The sequence below is a fragment of the Microcaecilia unicolor genome, chromosome 6 (assembly GCF_901765095.1).
Source record: "Microcaecilia unicolor chromosome 6, aMicUni1.1, whole genome shotgun sequence".
NCBI classification, from domain to species: Eukaryota; Metazoa; Chordata; class Amphibia; order Gymnophiona; family Siphonopidae; genus Microcaecilia; species Microcaecilia unicolor.
Genome location: NC_044036.1, coordinates 228122236 through 228149780, shown reverse-complemented (window position 1 = coordinate 228149780; position 27545 = coordinate 228122236). Strand labels below are relative to the sequence as shown.

Below are 27545 nucleotides of genomic sequence, written 5' to 3'. Positions count from 1 at the left end.
ATGGGAGGGAGGTAATTAAATTTGCTGATGAGACAAATTTATTCAAAGTTGTTAAATAGCAAGAGGATTGTGAAACATTACAAGAGGACTTTATGAGACTGAAAAACTGGGCATCCAAATAGCAAATGACGTTTAATGTGAGCAAGTACAAAGTGATACATGTGGGAAAAAGGAACCTGAACTATAGCTGTGTAATGCAAGGTTCCACATTAGGTGTCACCGACCAGGAAAGCGATCTAGGTGTCATCGTTGATGATAAGTTGAAACCCTCTGATCAGTGTGCGGCAGTAGCTAATAAAGCAAATACAATGTTAAGTATTATTAGGAAAGGAATGGAAAACAAAAATGAGGACGTTATAATGCCCTAGTATCACTCCATGGTGCGACCACACCTCAAATATTGTGTTCAATTCTGGTCACCGCATCTGAAAGAAGATATAGTGGAATTAGAAAAGTAAAGAGAAGGGTGACAAAAATGATAAAGGGGATGGGACGACTTCCCTATGAGGAAAGGCTAAAGCGGCTAGTGCTCTTCAGCTTGGAGAAAAGACAGCTGAGGGGAGATATGATAGACTTGTATAAAGTAATGAATGAATTGGAATGGGTAGACTTGAATCACTTGTTTACTCTTTCCAAAAATACTAGGACTAGGGGGCATGCAGTGAAACTACAAAGTATTAAATTTAGAAAGAATTGGAGCAAATATTTCTTCACAACCTGTAATTAAACTCTTTTGAGACTGCCGCAGCAGCCATTTTGAGATTGGAACCAGCATGGGCAGGAGTGACTCAGAATTGCTCCTGTCCATATCGGTTCTAATCTCAAAATGGTTGGGACAACCTTCCTCTGCAGTCTCAGCACCTATTTTGACTACGTAGCCAGGATGGGCAGGAACAACTTGGGGTTGCTCCTTCCCAAAGATCCAGTAGACCACCAGGGCATCTAAAGGTAGGCCCAGGTAGAGCCTTAGGGTTGGCACATATGGTGGGTTGGCAGGCAGTGGTGGGGACAGCTTCAGTTCCAGATGAAAATTTTTGGCGGAAACTGAATCATGACCCAACCAGGATTTCAGGCCGATTTTGGTGCTGAAACCAAAATCAAAATTCAGTCGGCCTCTACCTTGGAGTTATGTTCCATGCTAAACTCTATTTTAAAAAACTGAGGTGGCCCTCTGCATTGATGCAGAACAAGAAGTAGTACACTTGTGCAGTCAAACTCAAAGTTCTTCAGAGTTGAAAAGCTAGGGGAAACTTTCCCACACTGGTTCCATTGAATAGCATCACCCATTTGTGATGACTTCTATCCTGCTGTCTGTGGAGAACAGCTGCTATATGTGAGTAACCTGATTATATGTTCATCAAATAAGGAGTCTCAGTTGATTAAACTGAAGTCATATAAATGCAGCTTGACTGGCTATGATGCCATCATGCATAATGAAAACTGTTTTGTGTCTGATTAGTGTCTGAAATACATTATAAAAATAAGTGATATTTTGAACATGTCACTGTCTGGATGCCATAGTATTGCACATTTATGAACTCTTGTGCCTTAGTGTAACAGAACTGTGCTTGTGGTTTGTAGGAAGGAGGACTGGAGAAAGAGCTAGTGACTATGTTAATAAAACTCTCAGCTGTAAATTATCTCCCAGTCTTTGCTCACCATCGGATTTCTTTGGAAGTATTGAGAGGAATGACTTCAAATGACCTCCAAAAGGTAGGAAATGCAGCAGGTCCTTTCTTCAGTCCCTCCCCCCAACCACCTTCCCAAGAAAATAACCTGTGTAAGAGAGTGATTTGTTGATGGTATCATACTGATAGGTGGGAAGAGTTTTCAGGGTGACTGGCTGAGGGGTTAATGGGTTGGGAAAGAGAGAGAAAGAAACAGAGGGATTTAGTTGAGGGCAGGGTACAGGGGTCATCAACATGCTAATAACAGTATGGGGTGTGGAGAGAGGCCACTGGCTTCTGCTGTCACTGCATTGTTGTACTGAGGACCTAAATTATTAAGTTTTCTTTTCCTATAGACACCAAGCGGAAACACAGTTTTAATACCTCAGTCTCTAAAGGAGCTGCAGTAGTCTTCAGGATGGGGGTGGGGAACCATTGTATAAGAGGTCTCAGTGCCTGGATCCTAAATGTAAATACAATTTGTCAAGGCCTGTTGTAAAACATGCCTGCTGGAACCACAGACCTGGGTCTGAGCTTCAAGTTGATAGTATCCCACCCTCTGCAGAGCAACGGCATTGACCCTGCTGAATAAAGTCAGTCGAGCTAAAGTTATTTGCTTACTCACATGTTGCTGCCCTTGCAAGGCTCTGAGCAACAGGAATATTGACCCCTAGCTAAGTTCAGGTTCACCCAGTTGAGTCCAGTATGGAGAGTAACACTGAAGCCAGCTTAATGAAAATCTCTTTTTCTACAAGATAGGAGGATAAGTTATTTGATATGATTGTTTGTGCTTTTATCTTGTAGAAAAAGAGATTTTCATTAAGCTGGCTTCAGTGTTACTCTCCATACTGGACTCAACTGGGTGAACCTGAACTCAGCTAGGGGTCAATATTCCTGTTGCTCAGAGCCTTGCAAGGGCAGCAACATGTGAGTAAGCAAATAACTTTAGCAGCACCAAGCTGAAAATCCAACTAGCTTGAGAAACAGAAGCACAAACAATCATATCAAATAACTTATCCTCCTGTTTCTCAAGCTAGTTGGATTTTCAGGATCTCTACAATTAATATGCAGTAGGTAAATTTGAATATCCCGAGTTTCTGATGTGTGCAATCTGATCTCATTCTTAGTGTTTTGTATATTAGACTGGCTGAGGGGGTACTCCAGGACTAGCTTGAGCAACTTTGTATTATGCAGTTTGTCCTGTAGGGTGAAAATAAATAATTAGGACAATAATTATTCCCTGATAATACTTATTACAAGGTTCCTAGTTCAGTCTAGGGGATATTATACATGAACCTTGGTGCTGGCACCCTGCCAGTGTTTTGTTCCCCGCCAAAGAACCGAAGCCATGTCACAGATGATATTATTATAATTTATTATAGGTAGAAAAATAGGAACACTCTGCAATAGCTTATATGCAATATAATATCTCTTACTGATATGCACACTAACAAAATATATTGTCTAACTACACTGATTATCCTGAGACTACGTACAGTAATGATTAGAACAGTACAAATGATATCCTAATGATCCTTATGAAAACTTATCACATCTTATGCAAAATACACATTAGCAGCTTTCCCTGACCAAGAGCTGACATAAACCAGTCGTACTTAGATAAAACCACTGCCTAACCCCAGACTAGGAAATATATCACTGTGATCTCACCACGCTGTCCTGATGACGGCTTCAGATGAGACCGGAGCAGAATCTCCCCAGACGCTATCTCAGCTGTCTGTGTCTTAGATATAGTGCAGGTCTTACTCAGCAAACAAGCAGGTTTCCGTCTTTCCGTTGGTTTTCAGAGCCAATATCTCTGCCACAGGTATTTGCACCAGTTATGCAGGTCACAAGGTTGGTATCATACAGTCTCTAGCTCACCCCAAGCCTTGCTGGATTTCTCAGGTCCTTCACAGGTACTCCTCCGAGGGTCTCCGACTAACTAACTTCTCCCACTCTTCCCGCGTTCTTCCAGACCTCCCGGTGAGGTGATAGCCCGGACCAATTATGATCACGTACAGTCCAGTGCATGGGCAAGAAGAGTTCTTTGTTTTGTAACCTTGGAGATGGTAACTTCTAGTGCCATGGCTCTGCCTCCCTTCTCAGCTTCTCCAAGATAGAAGGGGGATGGTTGGAACACAGAATGTCCTTGGTTTCAGCAAGCCTGTCAGTGATTTTCCACAAGCTGAAGCTGGATCTTGCTGACACAGAGATGTTCAGGTTGCAGCAGCCATCTTATTGTACCAAGATGTCATAGGCTTGTATAGGCCAAGACCAGCTCAGGCTAGATCACAGGGAAATACACCTACGGTCCCAGCTTTCCAGTGAGAATCAGGAAGGTAGGACTTTAGGAATTTTGTATTGATGGATGTACCGTTTTATGATGATGATGGGATGGGGCTGATATTCAGACCGTGGGAGATAGGCTGCCTTCTGTGGTTGGCACTGAGCCCAGATATTCAATGCCAGACCATTTCCAGTGACCAGCATTGAATATCTGGTTTATTTTTGGCCGGTTTCAACTTAACTGGCCAAGTCAACATTCAGCGCTGGCTGGTTAAGTTGAAACTGGCCAAAAAGACATACTATTTCGGTGGCCTAATTTGGTCACCAAACTTAGCTGGTGACGCGCTGAATATGCAGCTAGGCTTGTCTTCAAGGTATCGCATTTTGATATCCATTATTATGCAAGCTGCACTGGGTGCCCATTAAAGCCAAGATTATTTTTAAATTATGTGTTTTTGTTTCAACTTTTTTATTGATGGTACAATCTGGTACTTACAACCAATTAACTTCAAAATCAATTATAAAATACAAGTACTATACATCGATACAAGGTGATTAACGTTTACCATCAAGATTTTGTTCCATTTCCCCCCCCCCCCCCCCATCTCCCCCCTCTCCTTCCCCTCCCTCATGTCCCAAATGCAAGTTGGACTAGGCAATGACACCGGATTACATGCAGCCCTTAATAACTATTCCCCTAAGCAATATAACCTCTGTTTCTAGTGACTACCTTAGGCTTCTTTCAGATTGCAAGAGAGTGTGCTATAAGTTGGTTCACTCTGCAGACTTTAGATATCAAGGTGCTAAGTTGTGGAACTCACTGCCGATGGCATTCAAGGGTCAGCCTGATTGGTATTTTGCAAAAGACTGAAAACTTTCCTCTTTAAGAGGTTTCTACCCATTGATGGAGTGTGTTAGATTGTAACTGCAGGCACAGCAAACAGGAGGAACCTCTACAGTGAAGCAGCACACAGAGAAAAGAATAGAGGCTGGCCAAGGGACGATCCACCACAGGAAATGTTGCTTAGACAAACTTTATTCACAACACCAGTAAAAGGATCCGACACTGTCCTTGTTTCAGAGGAACAACCCGCCTGCCTCAGGGGTTGTAATTAAACTCTAACAGCAGAAAGTATACATATACATGTTACACAAAGAAAAACAAAAAACAATAAGTACATAAGTACATAAATATTGCCACACTGGGACACACCAAAGGTCCACCAAACCCAGCATCCTGTTTCCAACAGTGGCCCATCCAGGTCACAAATACCTAACTAGATCCCAAAAAAGTTCAATACATTTTATGCTGCTTATCCCAGAAATAAGCAGTGGATTTTCCCCAAGTCATTTTAATAATGGTCTATGGACTTTTCCTTTAGGAAGCTGTCCAAACCTTTTTTTAAACCCTGCTAAGCTAGCCGCCTTTACCACATTCTCTGGCAACAAATTCCAGAGTTTAATTACACATTGAGTGAAGAAAATTTTTCTCTTATTCGTTTTATATTTACTACTTTGTAGATTCATCGTATGCCCCCTAGTCCTAGTATTTTTGGAAAGAGTAAACAACGATTCACATCTACCCGTTCCACTCCACTCATTTTATAGACCTCAGCCATCTTTTCTCCAAGCTGAAGAGCCCAAGCCGCTTCAGCCTTTCCTCATAGGGAAGTTGTCCCATCCCCTTTATCATTTTTGTCGCCCTTCTCTTTACTTTTCTAATTCCACTATATCTTTTTTGAGATGCGGTGACCAGAATTGAACACAATTTTCGAGGTGCGGTCGTACCATGGAGCAATACAAAGGCATTATAACGTCCTCATTTTTGTTTTGCATTCCTTTCCTAATAATACCTAACATTCTATTTGCTTTCTTAGCCGCCGCAGCACACTGATCAGAGGGATTCAACGTATCATCAACGATGATGCATAGATCCCTTTCTTTGTTGGTGACTCCTAACGTGGAACCTTGCATTACATAGCTATAATTCGGGTTCCCCTTTCCCACATGCATCACTTTGCACTTGCTCACATTAAATGTCATCTGCCATTTGGATGCCCAGTCTCCCAGTCTCGTAAGGTCCTCTTGTAATTTTTCACAATCCTCCCGTGATTTAACAACTTTGAATAACTTTGTGTTGGCAGCAAATTTAATTGCCTCACTAGTTATTCCCATCTCTAGATCATTTATAAATATGTTAAAAAGCAGCGGTCCCAGCACAGACCCCTGGGGAACCCCACTATCTACGCTTCTCCATTAAGAATACTGACCATTTAATCCTACTCTCTGTTTTTTTATCTTTTAACCAGTTTTTAATCCACAATAGGACACTACCTCCTATCCCATGACTCTCCAATTCCTTCTGGAGTCTTTCATGAGGTACTTTGTCAAACGCCTTTTGAAAATGCAAATACACAATATCAACCGGCTCACCTTTATCCACATGTTTGTTCACCCCTTCAAAGAAATGTAATAGATTGGTGAGGCAAGATTTTCCTTCACTAAATCCATGTTGGCTTTGTCTCATTAATCCATGCTTTTGAATATGCTCTGTAGTTTTGTTCTTTATAATAGTCTGTACCATTTGCATGGAACTGACATCAGGATCTCCAGTCTATAATTTTCTGGATCTCCTCTGGAACCTTTTTAAAATATCGATGTTACATTGGCCACACTCCAATATTCTGGTACTATGGTCAATTTTAAAGATATATTACATATTACTAACAATAGTTCTGCAAGTTTATTTTTCAGTTCTGTCAGTACTCTGGGATGAATACCATCCTGTCCAGGAGATTTGCTACTCTTCAATTTGTAGAACTGCCCCATTACATCCTCCAGGTTCACAGAGAATTCATTAAGTTTCTCCACCTCGTCAGCTTTGAATACCATTTCTGGCACCGGTATCTCTCTCAAATCTTCCTCGGTGAAGACTGAAGCAAAGAATTCATTTAATCTCTCGCTATGGCTTTGTCTTCCCTGATCAGTGGCGTTCCTAGGGGGGCTGACACCCGGGGCGGATCGCCGATGCGCCCCGCCCCCCCAGGTGCAGCGCCCCCCCCGGAACAGTGCATTGCCCCCCCCCCCCCCGGGTGCACGCCGCTGGGGGGGGGTGTGCCGTGCGCCTGCCGGCTGTTCGTTTTCATACTCCCTCTGCCCCGGAACAGGAAGTAACCTGTTCCGGGGCAAAGGGAGCATGAAAATGAAGAGCCGACAGGCGCACGGCACCCCCCCAGCGGCGTGCACCCGGGGCGACCGCCCCCACCGCCCCCCCCCCCCCCTTTGGTACGCCATTGTCACTGATTGCCCCTTTTACTCCTTGGTCATCTAGTGGTCCAACCGATTCTTTTGCCGGATTCTTGCTTTTAATATACCTAAAAAACAATTTTACTATGTGTTTTTGCCTCCAACTCAATCTTTTTTTCAAAATCCCTCTTTGCCTTCCTTATCTGCGCTTTGCATTTGACTTGACATGCCTTATGCTGTTTCTTGTTATTTTCAGTCACTTCCTTCTTCCATTTTCTAAAGGATTTTCTTTTAGCTCTAATAGCCTCCTTCACCTCACTTTTTTACCATAGTGGCTGTCATTTGGTCTTCCTCCCTCCTTTTTTAAAACACAGAATATATTTGGCCTGGGCTTCCAGGATGGTGTTTTTGAACAGCATCCACGCCTGATGTAAATTTTTGACCCTCGCAGCTGCTCCTCTAAGTTTTTTTTTTCACCGTTCTCATTTTATCATATTCTCCTTTTTGAATGTTAAACTCTAACGTATTGAATTTCCTGTGCATTCTTACTCCAAAGCTAATATCAAATCTAATCATATTATGATCACTGTTACCAAGCGGCCCCATCACCATCACCTCCCACACGAGATCATGCGTTCCACTAAGGACTAGGTCAAGGATTTCTCCTTCTCTTGTCGGCTCCTATACCAGCTCCTCCATAAAGCAGTCCTTGATTTTATCAAGGAATTTTACCTCCCTAGCATAACCTGATGTTACATTTACCCAGACAGTATCCGGGTAATTGAAATCACCCATTATTATTGTGTTGCCCAGTTTGTTAGCCTCCCTAATTTCTACATCTGTCTGTTGATCCTGGCCAGGTGAACGGTAGTACACTCCTATCACTATCCTTTTCCCCTTTACACATGGAATTTCAATCCATAGGGATTCCAAGGTGTGTTTTGTTTCCTGCAGAATTTTCAATCTATTTGATTCAAGGCTCTCGTTAATATACAATGCTACTCCTCCACCAATTTGATCCACCCTATTTGTACCCCGGTATGAGTGTCCCACTGATTATCCTCCTTCCACCAGGTCTCAGAGATGCCAATTATATCTAATTTTTCATTTAGTGCAATATATTTTAACTCTCCCATCTTATTTCTTAGGCTTCTGGCATTTGTATATAGACATTTCAAACTATGTTTGTTCCTATTTACATCATGCTCAGTACTTGACAGTGTTAATTTGCAATCTTTTGACTGGTTTTTATTTTTAATTAAGGACACCTGATCTACTATGGTCTCTTTTGTAACCTCATTATCAGGATACCTTATCATCCCTGTTTTGGTGATACATGTAAAACTAAGCTTAAAAAATTAAAAATTAGTACATATAGGGGAGGTAGTGACATCACCGAAGTAGATGGTGGCTTAGAGAACTTGCTCCCGCTCACCACAGTAATAAAAACGAGAGGTCTCCCGCTAGCAGGGCCACTACTGCACAACTCGGGCTCCCTCAGATTGCTTAAAAGTCGGCGACCCAAACGGCGATGTCCACGCAAGCGGACTTAAGCCATTTCGGCTTTAAAGGTGGGATGGCGGCGAACCGCGTGGCGGGAGCGGAACACCCGCCCGTGCAGCCCCGTACAGCGGCGGATGAAGCATCTCAAAAAAGCCCGTGCCTTTTCGGGGAAGAGCAAGAGCAAACAGCAGCGGATCCCCTGGCAGAACTCAAAGAATGGCTACAAGAAATTCGGGTGGATGTAAAGGTGGTCCGGGCAGAGCTGGAGACGCTAGGATCTGACCTACATGGCGAAATTAAAGAACTAGGGGGCCGAATAGAGGAGGTGGAATCTCGTGTGGAAGAGCACTCGGAGGAACTCGGGTCCTTAGATCGGGCGGTAGCGGATGTCCAGCTGGGCCAACAACAACTGGCGGACAAGATGGAGGATTTAGAAAACAGAAGCCGACGCCACAATTTGCGCTTCAGGGGTATACCCGAAACTCCAGAATATGCTAACTGCGAAGCGGTGGTCCAACAAGGGGTGAGTGCTATCCTGAAGGAGGTGGACACCCCGCTAGAGACCACTACAGTCGGTTTGGAACGTTCCCACAGAGCATTGGGCCCAGCCAGAAATAACCTGCCCAAGGACATTATTGCCTGTTTCCAGGACTATAGGCTCAAAGAAAGGGTGTTCCAGGCTGCAAGGCGCCTTCAAAGCTTTAAGTGGGACACGAATCCTGTAGAAATCTACCAAGACCTGGCGGCTGCCACTTTAAAACGCCGAGCAGAGTTGAAACCGGTAACGAGGCTACAAGAGCTTGGCATTAGATATCGCTGGAAGCATCCCTTTGCCCTGGTATTTTACAAAGAAGGCCGCATGCATCAGGTGAGAACACTTGCCGAAGCTCGAGCAATATTACCGGAGGCGCAACAGGAAGCGCCCATGGAACCTTCCGAGAGAGCCCACAGGAACAAGGTCCAGACGCCTCATTCGAAATGGCAGCGAGTGGGCAAAGGACAAAAGAGGCTGCAACGCCAGCAATCGGCTGGCCAGCTTACTTGACTGTGGGCAAGGGGGGTAAATGTTATGTCTACATGAGCCAGGTAGTGGCCTGCGGCAAGTGCAGTGGCAACAGATCTACAGTATTGTTAGATAAAAGTTTGTTTTGACTTGGATGGTTGTTAAAGGGAGACCTGTTCATAAGTTATACACTGTTAATAGCATGGTGAGTGGAGGGGTGAGTTACTTCCTCTCAGTGATACTTCTTCTTATATGAGGAAGGATCAATGTAAGGCTGGGGGGAGGTGGGAGGGAGGGAGGGTGGGAGTGGGTGCGGGGAGGATAAGAGGTAGGGGAGTGAATAACAGCACAGAAGACGAGGGTGAAGAGGGTCATGAGCAGGCTGAGAGGGGAGCTAGGCGACCAAGGGGGGAGATGAGATGCAGGATATAACATTAGCGCTCCTGAACGTCAGAGGCCTGAATGTGCCTATGAAGCGTCAGCTCCTGTTTAGGGAGCTGACTCGCTTGAAAGTTGATATCGCCCTGATTCAGAAGACTCATTTAAAAAAGCAATACGAGAGGCTATGCAGACATCGTCAGTACCCCCATATTTTTTATGCATCAAAGTCTTCAGGTTCTAAAAGCAAGGGGGTTATGATAGCGTTCAATGATTCCCGCCCATGGCAGTTTCAAAAGGTTATCAGGGATAAAGGGGGCCGTTTTCTATTGATAATAATGCTCTTGGGAACACAAAAGTACACCATAGTCAATGTATATGGGCCTAACGAGGACCAGGGGGATTTTTTTTCATCAATTGGATCAAATACTATTGTTACATGGGGAAGGACACGTGCTAATAGGCGGGGATTTTAACATCACCCCAAATCCGCAACTGGACAACTCCTGCCCGTCAATACAATATGCTCAACGGGGATGAGAGGTACTCCAAGATTTTTTAGCTAAGTGGCACCTGAGTGACATATGGAGGCAGGCTTATACGTATTTTTCTCAGGTTCACAACTCTTTATCTCGTATTGATTTTTGGCTTGGAGATACTAATGTCCTAAACACCGTTCGGGACCAACGTGTGGAGCCGCGAACGTGGTCGGACCATAGCCCAGTTATTCTTGTTCTGAGGGCCCCAGTGGAGCGTAAATTCACCCCACAGTGGCGTTTGGATGATGCATTGCTGGCTGAGATGACCCATGTGCTCCAATTTGAAAGGCTTATTAAAGAATATATCCAATTTAAAGATAACGGTGAAGTTCCCCCAGGGGTGCTGTGGGAAGGCTTCAAGGCAGTTATGAGGGGACACTTCATTGCTTTAAAAGCCCATATCCGACGAGAAAGAACAGAGGCGGAAATAGCTGGGCGCAGGCGATTAGTACAGGTGGAGAAATTAATAAGTCAGCGGGGCCCTGGAGGCCCATCACAAACCTTACTAGATCACGCCCATAAAATTCGACAGGAACTCCGGGAACTTCAATTGGCGGATATCTCCGAGCAGTTGCAGAGGGTACGCCAGACTCATTTTGAGTTTGGCAACAAGGCGAGCAGGCTCTTGGCGCATAAATTAAAACAACAGGCAAACAGAACACATGTCACCCAATTAAGAGATGATAGAGGGGATAGCATAACAGACCCGGAGACCATACAGGCACTTTTCACACGCTACTATGAAAAGCTCTATACCCCTGACATTCACCCGGAGGAGGTCGAGATTGGAGCATTTTTGGACAGGGTTACGATGCCTATTCTCACAGAGGGTGCACAAGACAGGCTTTCTAGACCCATTGAGCTGGAAGAAGTCCTACAGGCAATTAGAGAGTTAGCGCCTAGTAAAGCCCCTGGACCCGATGGGTTTACAAATAAGTTTTAAAAAACTTTTGGCGCCCTCGTGGCCCCCCTGTTGCTGAGGGTATTTAATGATCTGGGAGAGAGGGAATCACTTCCTGGGACTTGGCACTTGGCGAATATTATAGTCCTGCCCAAACCGGGCAAAGATCCTCAGCTCTGCACCTCATACAGGCCGATCTCTCTATTGGGGGTCGACTACAAAATCTTTACAGCAATTTTAGCGGCTCGCCTACAGCAGTACTTACCGCAACTAGTTCATGAGGATCAGGCGGGGTTCGTGAGAGAACGCCAAACGTTTGATAATATTCGTAGGACGCTTCATCTTATTCAATACGCCCATATAAAAAAGCTTCCACTTTGTATAATCTCCCTGGACGCAGAAAAAGCGTTCGATAGGGTGCATTGGCCATTCTTATTCGCAACCCTGAAGAAGGTGGGTATCTCGGGGGCTTTTTTGCACTGGCTTTCTCTATTGTATAGGACACCCACAGCTTCGGTTCGGGTTAATGGGAGCCAATCACCTACATTCTCGCTGAAACGGGGAATGAGGCAAGGCTGTGCCTTGTCCCCTCTGCTCTTCGCCTTAGCAGTAGAACCATTGGCAGCTTACATTAGATCTCACCCGGATATAGGAGGCTTGAGGCTGGGAATCAGTGATAGGATCTTATTATTTGCAGACGACATCCTCCTCACACTGATGAATCCTAAGACATCACTCCCAATCATTGGGGCGGCCCTTCGGGACTATGGCTGGGTAGCTGGGTTCAAGATTAACATGGACAAATCAGAAGCATTAAATATTACGCTTCCAGAAAACCTGGTAGAGGAGTTGCGAGTCAGTTTCCCCTATAGATGGGCTCCTAAATGTATTAAATATCTGGGAATAAACCTCACAAAGCGTTTGGAGGACCTATATGCGGCTAACTTCCCAGCAAACGTACGCGAGCTTCTATTGGAGCTGGATAGATGGGAGGGCTTAATGATCTCATGGATGGGTCGGATCAGTGCAGTTAAGATGATCCTACTGCCTAAACTGCTATATCTGTTTATGGCACTTCCCATCCCACTACCTGAAAAATTCTTTAAAGGGTTGCAACGTCGGATCTTCTCCTTCATATGGAAGAAGAGGCCTCCACGGGTGCGTAGGCCAGTAATGCATCAGCCACGGGCACAGGGGGGCATGGGGGTACCGTCATTTTTGCTTTATTACAAAGCGGCCCACCTTCGCATATTAGCGAAGTGGCAATCGGGAAAAGTGAAGGCGTGGACAGCGATGGAGCAGTGCTGGTGTGATTCACACCCCTTAAAAGCTATACCCTGGTTGCCTGACCAAGCGCTGAAAGCGATGATAAAAGAGGTTCCCCCACTGGTTCGGTGGCCACTCACAACTTGGATTAGGGTGCGCACCAGTTTTTTTAGGGGGAGCACACACTTCTTACATATGACGATTCGCTGCGCGCCCGGGTTTGGACCAGGAGCCACAGATTTATGTTTTCGGAATTGGGAGCAGAAGGGTTTATGGGAGTTGGGACAGTTGTGGGAAGATGGGGAACTTCTTACCTTTGAGGAAATGCAAGAGGAATATGGATCCCAGCCTCTAATGCTTTCCAATACCGCCAACTAAGGGATTTCCTCTTGCGTCGAGCCAAAGATGAGTTGTGCTTAGAGGAGACACAATTAGAGCGGGCAATGGCTAGTGGAGGTGGTAGAGGCAGGATATCTAGACTATACAAGGCACTCCTGCTACAATCACGACCCATTCTACACTATACACACAAGTGGGAAAGCATATTAGGGGGCTCCTATGAATATGACATGTGGGAGAGAGTGTTTGCATCCCTGCTCAAGGTGTCAGTTTCTAATGCTTTTGTAGAAAATGGCTACAAAATATTATACTGCTGGTACTACACCCCACAGAGACTAGCCAAAATGTTTAAAGTGGGGTCCTCCCTCTGCTGGCATCAGTGTGGAATGGAAGGGGATATGGTGCACATTTGGTGGGCTTGTCCGCAGGCTCAACAATACTGGACCAGAGTTGTGAAATTGATTAATAGCATAACGAAAAGTGTTTTTCCCATGAAAATTGAACATTGCCTTTTACATGTGCGGCCTCAAGGAAGCAAAAAATATGGGTTTCACTTGGCTACACAGATATTGGTAGCCAGCAAATTTGGTGCTGGCAGCGGCCTGGAAAGAGCAGACCTTACCGGGGTTACGGGCAATCTTAAGGAAACTGGACTACATTCAGTTGATGTCTAAGCTGACGGCAATGCATTTGGGTCGTCTGGTCCCCTACCATCAGGTTTGGGACCCTTATACAGAATGGTTGGTGCAGCCTGACCCTGCCTTGCTAACTCTTTAAGAGACTGGGAGGGGGGGACATATATAGTGGGTTTATGTTAAGCAGAAAATGTTATCATCTGTACTTGGAACACGTTGTGCTGTATATCTACGGTTCTATTTGTATGTTCTGTTTCAATTTAATAAACTCATTAATTTGAAAAAAAAAAATTAGTACATATAAAAACTGCCTGAAAATGCATAACAAATGAAACCAGTGGACTGAAAAAAGGGACTAGTGAAATATACAATAAAAACAACCAGTGAAATGTACAATTAAAAAAAAGTGTAATCTATATAAATAAAATCCCTCCTCAGACGTTCTGAAGCTCACTCCATCTGTGGCAGTGAAGCCCTGAACTCCTGTCCCCCTGGTAGGCTAGGCTATTCGGACTACTCACCCTCAGTCATAGACCTGCACTCAGCCACGCCCATCTGCGCCCTAGGCCATGCCCCATCTGCACATAAAAAGCACCCTCAACGTTCTAAAGCACACTCTGAGGCTTTAACAGTTCGTATGTTCGAAGCTCTGTAACCATTTTTAAGCACACTACATCTCTGCCCCGCCCTGACCTATCAGAGAAGGGAGGAGCGTCACAGCTGCACCGCTCTGACCTATCAAAGGGAACTGAAACAGGAAAAGGGAGGAGCGTCACACCGAATGAGGGACCTATCAGAGGGACGTCCCAGGCCCGCCCACCCAAGCGCACACACTGCAGCAGCCTACCTTGCCCTAGCGACACCACCCTCTGTCCCCGCTCACTCCCAGTCGCCACTGGACCCGCTGCTGTTCTCTCCCTCCCCCCTCCCGAGTCACCGCTCGCCCCCTCCCCCTCCCCCACCCTCCACGAAATGGCCAATGGACCGCTCTCTCCACTCCCACTCGCCCCTGCACCCGCTATTCTCTCCCTCCCCCCTCCAGAGTCGTTGCTCCACCCCCGTGATGACGTCGAGGGCGCTCATAGGTTTCCTTGCTTTGTTTTCCCTCTGTCCCCGCTCCCTCCTGCTCACCACTGGACCCGCTCCTCTTCTCTCCCTCCCCCTTCCCCAGTCACCGCTCGCCCCCTCCCCCTCACCCACCCTCCTCCATGAAATGCCCAATGGACTGCTCTCTCCACTCCCTCCCATTCGCCCCTGCACCCGCTACCCTCTCCCTCCCCCCTCCAGAGTCGCCGCTCCACCCCGTCATGACTTGCCTTCCTCCTTGCAGCGTCTCATATGTTTCCTTGCTTTCTTTTCAGGGTATTGCAGCTACAGCCACTTAGGTAAGTCAAGCAAGCCTGTCAGCTACTGAATACAGAAAGGAAAAGATAGCATGTGGGAACTTGCTCCATTTTGTTCTCTGGAATGCAGTGATTATTATACAAATGGTCTTGCTTTCATTATTTTGGTAGGGGCTGCCTTCATTGTGGACAGTCATGAAGGCAGCCCCTACCAAAATAATGAAAGCAAGACCATTTGTATAATAATCACTGCATTCCAGAGAACAAAATGGAGCAAGTTCCCACATGCTATCTTTTCCTTTCTGTATTCAGTAGCTGACAGGCTTGCTTGACTTACCTAAGTGGCTGTAGCTGCAATACACTGAAAAGAAAGCAAGGAAACATATGAGACGCTGACTGTGGTCAGTCTACATGTGCCAGCATTGTCCACTTCAACACACTATTAGCAACCAAGTTCATACAAAGTTAATTATGTACATTATGGAGAGGGGGGCCTTCAGACTACTGAGGGGGGTCCCTAAGACCACTTAGAGGGTGGAAGGGGGGGTCCCTAAGACCACAGAGAGGGGGGAAGGGGGGGCCTCAGACCACAGGGGAGGGAGTCCTGACACCTGACAGGGGGGACAGGGGAGGACACTCACTGTCTCACATACGCACTCGCACACACTCATTCTCACATACACACACGCTCTCTCACAGACACACTCACACCCACTCTCTGTCACACACACACACACACTTGCACATTCTCACTCTCACACAGTCACTCTCACAGACACTCTCTCAAACATACACACTCCGCGCAAAACCTTGCTAGCGCTCGTTTCATTTCAGCCAGAAACGGGCCTTTTTTACTAGTGTACAATAAAATAAAAAAGCAACCAGTGCAACTGTACAATAAAAACGAAACAGTGGGCTTTACATTAAAAAGGAAACCAGTGGACTGTGCAGCAGTGGAATAAACAACATAATTATGTATGGACAATCGAGGCAACATGAATATATAATGAACATATTTTGAACTCATCTAATTAAAAAAACAGACGTTTTTAAGTAAGACCCCAATGAATAATAGATTAAAGTTAAATAAATGCAAAAAAGAACTAAGATATACTTCTAAAGGCAAAGAAAGGTGTATAAAATGCTGGTACACAAATGCTTGTGAACACACAGGTAAGGTGAGGGAAGTCAAAAAAGGGTAATGATTAAAGTAATGTAGTAAAGCACACCACTGAATCTTTACTCAACAAAGTACCATGTATTGACCATCCAAAATGAAAAAAAACATAAAAGAAACATAAAACTCTAATGAAAGCACGATAATGAACCCATACAAACAAAGCAACATAGGGAAACCTGAAAAAAATATAAAAAGGAGTGATATTGAAAAAAGGATATAAATGAACAAAAAGAATGTAAATAAAATAAAAGTAAACAAAAATGGGTATAAATAAAAGAAGTATGTTAGATTGTAACTGCAGGCAAAGTAAACAGGAGGAACCTCTACAAAGTATGCAGGCTATGCAATGTAAAGTCATACCAGAGGGGTAGCTCTGTTCCAAAGTATGTAAAAATATAAGCAGAAAACAGAACAGAAATCTTTGAAAAGAAAATGTTAAAACTGTTAAAAATACCCATTTGTAACTAGGGATGGGAGCAGCAGAAAAGGCCATATCTTGCTAAGAATGTAAAAAGAATTGAAGCAGTGGAAAAAAAAGCTACAAAAATGGTATGGGATTTGCGTTACAAGACGTATGAGGAGAAACTTGCTGACCTGAATATGTATACCCTGGAGAAAAGGAGAAACAGGGATGATATGATACAGACATTCAAATATTTGAAGGGTATTAATCCGCAAACGAACCTTTTCCATAGTTGGGAAGGCGGTGGAACTAGAGGACATGAAATGAGATTGAAGGGGGGGAGACTTAAGAAAAATGTCAGGAAGTATTTTTTTTCATGGAGAGAGTGGTGGATACTTGGAATGCCCTCCCACGGGAGGTAGTGAAGATGAAAACGGTAACGGAATTCAAAAATGCGTGGGATAAACATAAAGGAATCCTGTTCGGAAGGAATGGATCCTCAGAAACTTAGCGGAGATTGGGTGGCAGAGCAGGTGGTGGGAGGCGGGGCTAGTGCTGGGCAGACTTCTACGGTCTGTGCCCTGAAAATGACAGATACAAATCAAGGTCAGGTATACACATAAAGTAGCACATATGAGTTTATCTTGTTAGGCAGACTGGATGGACCATACAGGTCTTTCTCTGCTGTCATCTATGTTACTATGTAAAAAGGCGCCAAAAGACCCAGTTCAAAAACTGCAGGTAAAACTGTATCAAATTCCCAGAAAGAATTATAAAATGCAAGTGAGTAAAGTAGTATCTAGTACATTACACTGCTTTTTATTGTACATTACACTGTTTTTTTATTGTACATTTTACTGGTTATTTTATGTTTCAACATTTTTATTAATGATACTTCAAAAGATACAACAATATTTCCTCATAAACTGGAGTAACATAATATATGCATAGATATACTAGATCCATACAACCATAAAACGTATCATCGACTTCCCCCCCCCCCCAATTTTCTCCCCTTCATACCTCTCCCCTTCCCTCCCACCCTCCCTCTAAATAATCAATGATAATGTAGTTGTAGCCATAACATCCACATACTTGACTACCTCCATGACTTTGAGACATATTGTCTAGGAGACAGAGTCCACTTGTCCACCTCTGATTGGCATACTTTATGATCTGGCGACTAAATAAATGTATTACCTCACAGGAAGCTTGTACTCTTATAGCCTCCTGTGTATCCGCCAGACCCGGCGCATTCACCATAATACCGGAGATGTCTCTAAAGGGTGGACGTCATGTTCAGTGAGGTTACACATCCCTAGTAATCCCCAAAAGAAAACCCCCTCCTCCAAACTCTCCTACGTACCAAGTACCTAGTACCAAGCTTCGTGCTTTCGATGACAGAGATTGTATATAAGGTTTCCAGATCTCCAAGAACCGAGTTCTCCCCTTGGGGGAGGGTCCCACCGCCCTTCTCTCGTGCCATAAAAGATCATGCAGCTGATTCCTCCATTGCCAATAATCTGGCGGAGACACATCTAGCCACCTGTTCATAATCAATTTCTTCCCCAATATGCAGGCCTTACGTATGAGTTGTTTCTGCCCTCTTTTTTGGAGGACAAAAAGTTCATATTTGTCTAGGAGGATCCCCATCGGGGTAAGACTAATCCGGGACCGCACAAGACCTCCCAGATAGGTAAGTTTACTGGTTATTTTAATTGTATATTTCACTGGTCTCGCATTTTCCAGGCAGTTTTTATATGTGCTAATTTTTTAAGCTTAGTCTTATATATATTGTTTTTTGTTTTTCTTTGTATAACATGCATATGTATATTTCTGCCATTATAGTTTAATTACGACCCCAGAGGAAGGTAGGTTGTTCCACCGAAACATGGACCATGTCTGGTCCTTTTACTGGTGCTGTGAATAAAGTATGCCTAAGCAACATTTTCTGTGGTGGATCGTTCTTTGGCCAGCTTCTACTCTTTTTTGTTAGATTGTAACTGGCCATCAATGGTTTATCATTTAGTTCTTATTTGTATCTTATTTGCTCTTACTTGATATTTTGTATATGGTTTTGTGCGATATAACCAGTTATCTGCTAAGTGCTAACCAGTGATATTCAAAGGGAGATAGCAAGCCAGTGGCGTAGCTAGGGTAGTTGACACCCAGGGCCGATCATTTTTTAACCCCCCCCCCCCCCCCCCAATTCCAGTACTAGCAATTCTACCATACCATAAGCAGTCATTTCTACGAGTCACACAAGGAAAAGGAAAGCATCTTAAACACTACAGTGAGCACTAAAACATCAATTCACCTATTGTAAAAACGAAACCAGACAGAATAGTACAGATCGTCGATCCTGCACAGTCAATGCCAATTGAAAGCCATGTCTTTTTCACAAACACAGATACACCCTAATCCACTATAGAATAAGTAATCATAAACTTTCTATTTAGACAAAAATTAAACTGAACCCCCGATGCCAGACTCTGCATACAATGCAACACCACAGAAACAGAAAATGTCCCCTAGTACTGTGCAAAATATAAAGACAGCAGATGTAAATTTGAAAAAACTAACAATCACCACTTTACAAATTAACAAATAGAAATAAAACAAATACAGAAAATAAAATAATACCATTTTATTGGACTAATACATTTAGCTTCCAGAGGCCAAAATCTCCTTCCTCAGGTCAATACAGTATAGTGCTGTACCCTGACCTGATGAAGGGGGTTTTGTTCTCTGAAAGTTAAGTCAAAATGTATTAAAATTAGTCCAATAAAAAGATTACCTTATTTACATGTTCTATTTATAAACATTAACACAGCTACAATACTATATCCTAAAGCAAAATAATAAAAATATATATTTAGTTTGTTGTCTCTGGTTTCTGCTTTCCTCATCTTCTTTTCACTGTCTTCCTTCCATCCAGCATCTGTCTTCGCTCTCTCTCTCTCTCTCTGCCATCCAGTGTCTGCCCTCTCTAATGTCCCTTCCACCCACTGTCTGCCCTCTCTCTCCCTTCCATCCACATCTGCCCTCTATTTCTGCCCCTTCCATCCACCATCTGCCCCAGTCTGCCATCTCTTTCCCCCTTCCATCAACATCTGCCCTCTCTCTCTCTCTCTCTCTCTCTTCCATCCACATCAGCCCTCTATCTCTGCCCCTTCCATCCACCATTTGCCCCAGTCTGCCCTCTTTCTCTCTCCCCCTTCCACCCACCATCTGCCCTTTCTCTCTGCCCCTTCAATCCGTCTGCCCTCCCTCTCCCATCCATCTAGGGTCTGCCCTCCCTCACGCTCCCCCCTTCCATCCAGGGTCTGTCCCCACCCTCCACAATCCCCTTCTCCCCTCTGGGCACCCCCACCCTCCCCAATCCCCTTCTCTCCTTTGAGCACCCATCTGGGCTCCCCCACCCTCCCCAATCCCCTTCTCCCATCTAGGCTCCCCAACCCTCCCCAATCCCCTTCTCCCATCTGGGCACCCATCTGGGCTCCCCCACCCTCCCCAATCCCCTTCGGGCATCCATCTGGGCTCCCCAATCCCCTTCTCCCCTCTGGGCACCCCATCCTCCCCAATCCCCTTCAGGCACCCATCTGGGCTCCCCCACCCTCCCCAATCCCCTTTGGGCATCCATCTGGGCTCCCCAATCCCCTTCGGGCACCCATCTGGGCTCCCCCACCCTCCCCAATCCCCTTCTCCCCTCTGGGCACCCATCTGGGCTCTCCCACCCTCCCCAATCCCCTTCTCCCCTCTGGGCACCCATCTGGGCTCCCCACCCTCCCCAATCCCCTTCTTCCCTCTGGGCTCCCTCCCCCACCCTCCCCAATCCCCTTCTCCCCTTTGAGCACCCCTCTGAGTCCCCTCTCCCACCCGACCCGACACACCTACCAGCTCCGTTCTCCTGCTCCCACCCTGTCCTGCCTTAAAAAATGTTTTTTTCGAAGCGCCGGAGTGGCAGGCAGCGCCTCGCGTCTGCCCTGCTAGTAAAAAGCTCCTGGACATCGTCGTCGGGCCTTCCCACATTGAGTCCCGCCCGCCCTCGCGATAATAGGAAATTACCTCAGAGGAGGGCGGGACTCAATGTGGGAAGACCCGACGACGACGTCAAGGAGATTTTTACTAGCAGGGCAGATGTGAGGCGCTGCCTGCCACTCCGGCGCTTCGAAAAATTTTTTTTAAAGGCAGGATAGGGTGGGAGCAGCGGGAGCGGAGCACCCCCCCATCCGCTGACACCCAGGGCGGACCGCCCCCACCGCCCCACCCTTGCTACGCCACTGTAGCAAGCTATCTCCAGCTGAATATTGCTGAATAGCTGGTTAAATGGTTTTAAATATCAGGCGGTATATGTTCAGCATTTTAGTCCAGTTGTATTACGTGTTGGATGTGGCTTTGTCCTGAATAAAGGCATAATAAGTAAGTGGAAATTACATCACATTGCAGATAGGAGTCAGTGAAACTGGACTGCAGCATGACATCCTCAGACGAGCTCAGGAAATAATGACCGGGACTCAGACAAAAGAAGGTATTATGTATTTTATATTTTCCTCCATTGTTCAGCCGAATGCTAGATTTTGCCCTCACAGATTATCTGGCTTTCTTTCCTGCTGGGCAGATTGAGTGCTTCAACATCACAAAGGACAGGTAGACTAGATATATTATCCTCCAGATTACAAATTATTTATTAATTTTCAGCCTGTTCAGGAATGGAAAAGAGTACCCATGGGTCTGCAAGTGAATTCTCGTATGTAAATTTCCCACCAAGTTTCCCTCTGAAAATTCATGGACTGGCAAGGAAGTATACGAAATAAAGATATTTTAACTGAATTTCCCCATTTTCAAAATATTTATTGATAGAAAAGGACATGCAACATAAAATTAGTACAGTGACAAGTCAATTTTCAGTGGTGGCAGTTAGTGATTTTATCATTAGGCATATAGATAGCTCGGGTGGCTGGTGGACGTGAGGATCGCCTGGTGACTTGCCTGCCTGGTGTGAAGGTGGCGGACCTCACGCATCATCTAGATAGGATTTTAGATAGTGCTGGGGAGGAGCCGGCTGTCTTGGTACATGTGGGTACCAATGACATAGGAAAATGTAGGAGAGAGATTCTGGAAGCCAAATTTAGACTCTTAGGTAGAAAGCTCAAATCCAGAACCTCTAGGGTAGCATTTTCTGAAGTGCTGCCCGTTCCACACGCAGGGCCCAAGAGACAGGCAGAGCTCCAGAGTCTCAATGCGTGGATGAGATGATGGTGCAGAGAGGAGGGTTTTAGATTTGTTAGGAACTGGGCAACATTCTGGGGAAAGGGGAGCCTATTCCAAAAGGATGGGCTCCACCTTAACCAGGGTGGGAGCAGGCTGCTGGCATCAGCATTTAAAAAGGAGATAAAGCAGCTTTTAAATTAGAAAGTGGGGGAAGGCCGACAGTCGCTCAAAAGTGCATGGTTTGGGATAAGGTATCTTTCAAAGATATCATCAAAACAGGGAAGGTAGGGTATCCTGATAGTGAGGTTGCAGACCATAGTAGATCAGCAGCCTTATTTTCGAAAGAAAAAGGCGCCCATATTTCGACCCAAATCGGGAGATGGGCGCCTTTCTCCCGAGGGCGCCCAAATCGGTATAATCGAAAGCCAATTTTGGGCGTCTTCAACTGCAATCTGTCGCGGAAACGGGCAAAGTTGACGGGGGCGTGTCAGAGGCGTGGTGAAGGCAGGACTGGGGCGTGTTTATCGGCCGAGGAGAGATGGACTCCCTCGACCGATAATCGAAAAAGAAAGGCGTTTTTAGAGCGAATTTGAGTCACTTTTTTTGGACCCTTTTTATCACGAACAAGTCCCAAAAAAGTGCCCTAAATGACCAGATGACCACCGGAGGGAATCCGGGATCTCACCACCCCTGAGTCCCCCAGTGGTCACTAACCCCCTCCCACAAAAAAAAACAGCTTTAACAACTTTTTTTGCAAAGCCTGTATGCCAGCCTCAAATGCCAAACCCAGCTCCATCACAGCAGTATGCAGGTCCCTGAAGCAGTTGTTAGTGGGTGCAATGGACGTCAGCCAGGTGGACCCAGGCCCACCCCCCCCCTACCTGTTACACTTGTGGCGGTAAATGGGAGCCCTCCAAACCGCCCCCAAATCCCACTGTACCCAAATCTAGGTGCCCCCCTTCAGCCATAAGTGCTATGGTAATGGTGTAGAGTTGTGGGCAGTGGGTTTTGGGGGGATTTGAGGGGCCCAGCACCCAAAGGAAGGGAGCTATTGAATTGGGAGGTATTTTACTTTTTTTTTTAATTGTTACAGGTGCCCCCTAGGGTGCCCCGTTGGTGTCCTGGCATGTGAGGGGGACCAGTGCACTACGAATCCTGGCCCCACCCACGACCAAATGCCTTGGATTTGTTCGTTTTTGAGCTGGGCACCTTCGGTTTCCATTATCGCTGAAAAATGAAACCGCCCAGCTCAAATCCGCACAAATCCGATGCATTTGCCCGGCACAAGCCGTATTATCGAAAAAAAAGATGGACGCCCATTTTTTTCAAAAATACAGTCTGTCCCGCCCCTTCACGTACCCGTTCTCGGAGATAGACGCCCATAGAGATGGGCGTTTGCGTTCGATTATGCCCCTCCAAGTGTCCTTAAATAAAAATCAGACAAAAGCTAGCAAATTAATACTGTCAAGTACTGAGCATGATGTAAATAGGAACAACAAACATAGTTGAAAATGCCAGAACCCTAAGAAATAAGATGGGAGAGTTAGAATATATTGCACTAAATGAAAAATTAGACATAATAGGCATCTCTGAGAGCTGGTGGAAGGAGGATATCATAGTGATAGGGTGGATCGAATTGGTGGAGGGGGTAGCACTGTATATTAAGGAGAGCCTTGAATCAAATAGATTGAAAATTCTGCAGGAAACAAAACACATCTTGGAATCACTATGGATTGAAATTCCATGTGTAAAGAGGAAAAGGATAGTGATAGTACTACTGTCCACCTGGCCAGGATGAACAGATGGATGCAGAAATGTTAAAGGAAATGAGGGACGCAAACGAACTGGGTAACACGATAATAATGGGTGATTTGAATTACCCCGATATTGACTGGGTAAATGTAACATCAGGGCATGCTAGGGAGCAGCTGGTACAGGAGCCGACGAGAGAAGGAAAAATTCAAGAGCTAGTCCTTAGTGGAATGCATGATCTGGTGCGGGAGGTATTGGTGCTGGAGCCGCTTGATAACAGTGATCATAATATGATCGGATTTGAAATTAGCTTTGAAGTAAGTATACATAGGAAATCAAAGAGGCAAAATTGACCCGCTAATATTCTGGCAACAATTCTATAACAACGAATGGACAACACCAACAGACTCATCTCAATTTCTTCATGAATGCGACAACAGATGCAGAACCATACTAGACAACATAGCACCACTTCAGACCAGAACCTCACACAGAAAAAACTCAATCCCATGGTTTACTGAAGAATTGAAAGAGTTAAAAACACAAGTCAGAAGTTTAGAATGAGCATGGAATAAGAAAAAAGACGACTCAGCACTCAGCGACTGGAAACAACTACAAAGAAAATATAAATACACCATCAGACAAACTAAAAGATCATACTATAAAACTAAAATTGGACCAGACTACAAGGATACACATAAACTCTTCCAACTCGTAAACAAACTATTAAATACCACACCGGTCACTTCTAACAACACAGACACCCCATCAGCACACAAGCTTGCGAACTACTTCAACGAGAAAATTATAAAGCTACGACTCATGATACCTATCAACACTACTGACTATGTAAACCTCCTTGAGTGTTTAGATCCAATACCTGGGGAACATCCATCAGACCGATCATGGACTAACTTTGACACACTCTCGATCGACAACATCTCCCAATTGCTTGGAAGATACATCAAGTCCCAATGCAAATTAGACATCTGCCCTACTAACCTTATAAGATCTGCCCCTCAACAATTCAAAACAGATCTCACGAGGCACCTGAACTACATGCTACAAAATGGTCTATTCCCAAAGGATAAAGGAAACATTCTACTTACGCCTTTACCTAAAGATGCAAAGAAAAATACAAATGACTTAACCAACTATCGTCCAGTAGTGTCACGGTTGTGCCCAGGTCCCTGGCTCGCAGCCACCTCAGTCCCCGGGGTTTAGACCTGGGGAAAGCTGCGAAGTGATGGTTTACCGTTTCCCATGTTCCAGAAGATATGCTGGTCTGGTCCGGATCTTCCAGCTCTCCAGATTGTTTTGGGAGTTTTTTGGAACCAAGCAGCACCCATACCTGGTGAACTCCCTTGTGACCTGCCTTTATTAACCACCTGGTAAGGTTCCTAGTTGCCTTGCAACAGTGTTCTTCAGAGGCGTTCCTTTGGTGTGAAGTGTTGCAGTGCCTTTGTGCTTTTCGTGTTGGTGACTTTTACTCTGCTTGTTTTTTGGACTATTCTTCTGCCTGCTGCCTGCTCAGACCCGGATTGTTTATTGGACTATTCTTCTGCCTGCTGCCTGCCCAGACCTGGATTGTTTATTGGACTATTCTTCTGCCTGCCGCCTGCCCAGACCCGGATTGTTTATTGGACTATTCTTCTGTCTACAGCCTGCCCTGACCCGGCTTGTTTCTGGATTGTTCGTTTGCCTGCTGTTTTTCCTGGAACCCAGCGTGTTTCTAGTGTTCCTGTTATTTGTCAGCCTGCTGCTGTGTCCTGCCTTGTCCTGCTGGCCGCCTGAAGCCCAGAGCTCAACTCATGGTGAAAGGTTGCCAAGTGTAGGTGAAGCCTTACTCCAGTCCACTGTGTTCCAGTTCCAGTCTGCCTTATCTGGTATTGGGGTGATTCTCCTGCCGCTGCTGCTCCTCGGCAGTGGCCCAAGGGCTCACAAACCCAGGTTCCTGTTGTGTATTTGCGACAGTTTGCAAGGCCATGAGCTCGGAGGCATCATCCTTCACGCAGGCGCTGCAGGAGCATGCCAGAATACTTCATACGTTGGGAGCACGTATGGAGCAGCTAGAGCGACTGATGGCGGCCTCTATGGGGGCTGCAGCGGACGCCTCCGGTTTAGCACCAGCAAGAGCTCTGGCCATATCAGGAATCCGTCTAAAGTCACCTCCTAGATATGACGGTAATCCCAAGGGCTGTAGAGGGTTTCTTAACCAGTGAGAAATAATTTTGGAGCTCCAGGCCCAAGATTTTCCTACGGAGAGAACCTGGATAGCTTATATAATGTCCCTGCTGTCCGGCCCAGCCTTAGATTGGGCGTCCCCGCTTTTGGAAAAGAACGATCCGGTGCTTCAGGATTTCCGGGGCTTCGTGGAGCACTTCAAACGAGTGTTTGAAGAACCAGGGAAGGTTACTACAGCTACTTCTGCACTCCTGAGACTCAAACAGGGAACCCAGACCATAGGGGACTATGTGATTAGGTTCCGCACCTTGGCCTCTGAATTGGCCTCCTTGGGGCCAGGGATCCCGCACTTTACATAAGAAGTCGACCCCAGGACCTAAGCTTCAGGACAATCCGGAGCGCCGGATATCTAAGAATCAAAAGACTAGTTCGCAGCAAACCATGGCCTATAGCTCCACTCCCGTGCCAGGCACTCAACACCGCTTGGTAAACAAAGCCCAGTCTCGCCCTCAACTGGCCATTGGAAGACTACCTTATCGTGCCAGCCGATTTCACCCAGAAGATCCAGAGAAACCCAGACCTCCCGAGAAGCCCGGGGAGGCCTTAAGGGAGGGATACTGTCACGGTTGTGCCCAGGTCCCTGGCTCGCAGTCACCTCAGTCCCCGGGGTTTAGACCTGGGGAATGCTGCGAAGTGATGGTTTACCGTTTCCCAATTTCCAGAAGATATGCTGGTCCGGTCTGCTTGTTTTTTGGACTATTCTTCTGCTTGCCGCCTGCCCAGACCCAGATTGTTTATTGGACTATTCTTCTGCCCGCCCAGACCCGGATTGTTTATTGGACTATTCTTCTGTCTACAGCCTGCCCTGACCCGGCTTGTTTCTGGATTGTTCGTTTGCCTGCTGTTTTTCCTGGAACCCAGCATGTTTCTAATGTTCCTGTTATTTGTCAGCCTGCTGCTGTGTCCTGCCTTGTCCTGCAAGTCCTACCGGCCGCCTGAATCCCAGAGCTCAACTCTTGGTGAAAGGTGGCCAAGTGTAGGTGAAGCCTTACTCCAGTCCACTGTGTTCCAGTTCCGGTCTGCCTTATCTGGTGTTGGGGTGATTCTCCTGCCGCTGCTGCTCCTCGGCAGTAGCCCAAGGGCTCACAAACCCAGGTTCCTGCTATGTATTCGTGACAAGTAGCATCTATTCCTCTGATAACCAAACTTATGGAGGGCTTAGTGACGAAACAGCTCACTAATTACCTAAATAAATACTCAATTCTTCACGAGTCTCAATCAGGATTTCGGTCGAACCACAGCACTGAAACAGTACTAGTGACTTTAATGAATAAATTCAAACAAACAATTGCAACTGGCAACAAATACTTCTCTTACAGTTCAACATGTCCAGTGCCTTTGACATGGTCAAACATGGAATATTACTACATATCCTAGAGTACTTTGGAGTTGGAGGGAATGTTCTTAACTGGTTTAGAGGATTCCTGACCACAAGATCATACCAAGTAAAAGCCAACGCGGCCATATCAGCCCCATGGACACCTGAATGTGGAGTCCCCCAAGGATCCCCCCTCTCACCAACCCTCTTCAACCTAATGATGATACCCTTAGCCAAGCTGCTAGCCAATCAAAACCTCAATGCTTACATTTATGCAGTTGATGTCACGATCTACATCCCGTTCAAACATGATCTAAAGGAAATC

General features: G+C 45.6%; 1 protein-coding gene across 2 annotated transcripts in view; it reads left to right on the top strand.

Moving 5' to 3' along the window:
- LRSAM1 (leucine rich repeat and sterile alpha motif containing 1) overlaps positions 1 to 27545 on the top strand; it is a 1377704-nt gene that overhangs the window by 1154728 nt on the left and 195431 nt on the right. For both annotated transcript variants that reach the window (XM_030206572.1, XM_030206573.1), the window contains exons 22-23: positions 1582 to 1713; positions 21142 to 21223. In XM_030206572.1, the coding sequence (XP_030062432.1) occupies positions 1582 to 1713; positions 21142 to 21223 (214 nt within the window). The remainder of the gene's footprint in view (positions 1 to 1581; positions 1714 to 21141; positions 21224 to 27545) is intronic.